General features: G+C 51.5%; 1 protein-coding gene across 1 annotated transcript in view; it reads left to right on the top strand.

Annotated features, from left to right (window-relative positions):
- Nucleotides 1-233: 233 nt before the first annotated feature.
- Nucleotides 234-2116, top strand: part of LOC106329212 (aquaporin TIP2-1-like) — an 11328-nt gene continuing 9445 nt past the window's right edge. Inside the window, exons 1-2 of the mRNA XM_013767821.1 lie at nucleotides 234-392; nucleotides 471-605. Of these exons, the coding sequence (XP_013623275.1) occupies nucleotides 249-392; nucleotides 471-605 (279 nt within the window). The 5' untranslated portion in view covers nucleotides 234-248. The remainder of the gene's footprint in view (nucleotides 393-470; nucleotides 606-2116) is intronic.

Below are 2116 nucleotides of genomic sequence, written 5' to 3'. Positions count from 1 at the left end.
GTTGGGTATCAATGCGTCTACGAGTCCTATTTTCGTGACGATACGAAACTTTGGTTCCCAATTTCCCGACTAGTTACGGCATACGCGAGGCGCCGAGATGCAGCGATAAGTCAATTTTTGAACGGTTCGTGGCGTATTGCACTTGCTCTGATGGTTATGGCTGCCGAGATCGATATCTCGCTGAGCGTTCGTACCTTTGAAGAATTGACGTCCGTCAGTTCGTTGGAGGATGGCTTCTATCGATAAAAATGCGGCCAAGCTACAACGTGATAGGGGACATCCTAATAAGACGCTCGATTGGCAGAGGTCCTATTTCTACGTTAAATGCGATGGTTCTGCCTTCGAGGACCCTCCAGACGATGACTACCGTGTCTTGTGGAACACTTTGCTTGGTAGAACACTTTCGTTACCTCGTACTATTTCTTCGCATACTAACTGCCTTCTATTTTCGCTGTCTTTTTTCTTTGTAGCCGACCATCCGACTTCTCGCGAATCCCCGGAAGAGTTTCTTGCGAACGCTCGTGCTATTGCGAGACTCGCTCAAGAGCACTGGGGGAATATTTCTTGGGAAAGGGTTCGCCGTTCGATCGACCGTATTTCCAGGAGTGAGTCCATTTCTTCTTTTTATATGTCACGTTGTGGGCTTCTACTCTCTCCTTGGTGAATGAGTCTCCTTTTTATATATTTTTTATATATCCTTTGCCGGGGATTGGGATTCGAGTTACCTTCCGTCGGTTAACAAGACCAAGAGACGTATTTCTCTGTTCAACGGTGAAGAGCAGAAGAAGATCAACGCAGCAAGGAAGATGAGGGGCCTTCCGGAACTGAGCGCTATGATGGCGGGAGAGCTTGGCTTGTCACATGCCGAGCAGTTGGTGCCTCCTAACGAGTTGGCGACTGACGAAGTGACACGACGTGACCCTCGCGAGTTCTGACCATCGCGAGTCCTCGTTTAGTGTTGTTGCCGCTGCTCCTAAGAAGAAAAAGAGCAAGAAGAGAACCCATGACGAGCCGCCTGTCAATGATGATCGCGAGACTCTTCCAGAGGAAGGCGATCGTTCGGAGGCTGCAGAGCCGTCGACGAAGAAGAGAAAGAAGAAGAAGCGACTATCTTTGGAGGATAGCGTCACATGTCAAGATAGCGGAATTGCTCCCCCCCCGACGAAGAAGAGAAAGAAGAAGAAGCGACTATCTTTGGAGGATAGCGTCACGGGTTGAGACAGCGGAATCGCTTCCCCCCCTGCTCCATCTGATCCGACTGACGGGCCCTCTCTTAACTTGGCCCTAGCGGATGAACCTAGGAATGTCTCACCCGAGGTTCCGCTTCAGAAGAAAAGGTCAAAGCAGACTGGTGAGCATGGAACGACCAAGCGCCAAGTTTCCCCCGTTGCTATTTCATCGAACCCTGGGACGTCGGTCCCTGGTCCATCGACTGGTGGTATTCCGGTTGTAAGGAAGACTTTGAGAGTCGAGTTTCTTGACCGTGTTTCGTTTGAGTATGACGGGCCAACTCCTCTCGTCTACGCTCCTCACAAATGCGCGGAATTGGTTAGCCAGATCAAGTGCGGCCCAAAGCCCTTTCCGCCGGTCGCTGACCTGATCTTTAAGGACCTTTGGTTTTCGTGTCTTGCAGTGTGACGGGGTTTCGAACTTCGTCATTGAGAAATATGACTCTGCGCTGAAGGAAGCGCTCGCTGAGTCAGAGAAGCTGAAGAAGACGGTGGTGAGTAAGAGCAGACTCCTCCGTCGAAGGAAGGCGGAATGGCAGGGGGAGTTCGAGAGGATGGCTGAGAAGAGGGATCGCGCGGTTGCTCGGAGGAAAGCTCTGAAGAAGAGAGCTGACGCAGCTGAAGAGGAGCTTTCCGTTGCTCGCTCCACCATCGAGGCTCTGGAGCTGCGGAAGGCCAATCTTATGGAGGAGATAGGAGCCAAGGCCGCGGAGTACAAGAAAGAACTGGACCGCCTTAGGGATTCGCGGATTTACGAGGTCACGAAGGAAAGGGTGAGGGTTGAGACCGAGATGATTGCAAAATCTAACAAGCATTTCGGGAATCTGCGCGAGTGGTGGACCCGTTGTGGACTTTTTGATACGGCGCGGTTGCATCAAAGTCATGCG

Source organism: Brassica oleracea, chromosome C3 (assembly GCF_000695525.1).
Source record: "Brassica oleracea var. oleracea cultivar TO1000 chromosome C3, BOL, whole genome shotgun sequence".
Classification (NCBI taxonomy): Eukaryota; Viridiplantae; Streptophyta; class Magnoliopsida; order Brassicales; family Brassicaceae; genus Brassica; species Brassica oleracea.
Note: the sequence above shows the minus strand (reverse complement) of the source record. Positions and strands in the feature narration are given on the sequence as shown.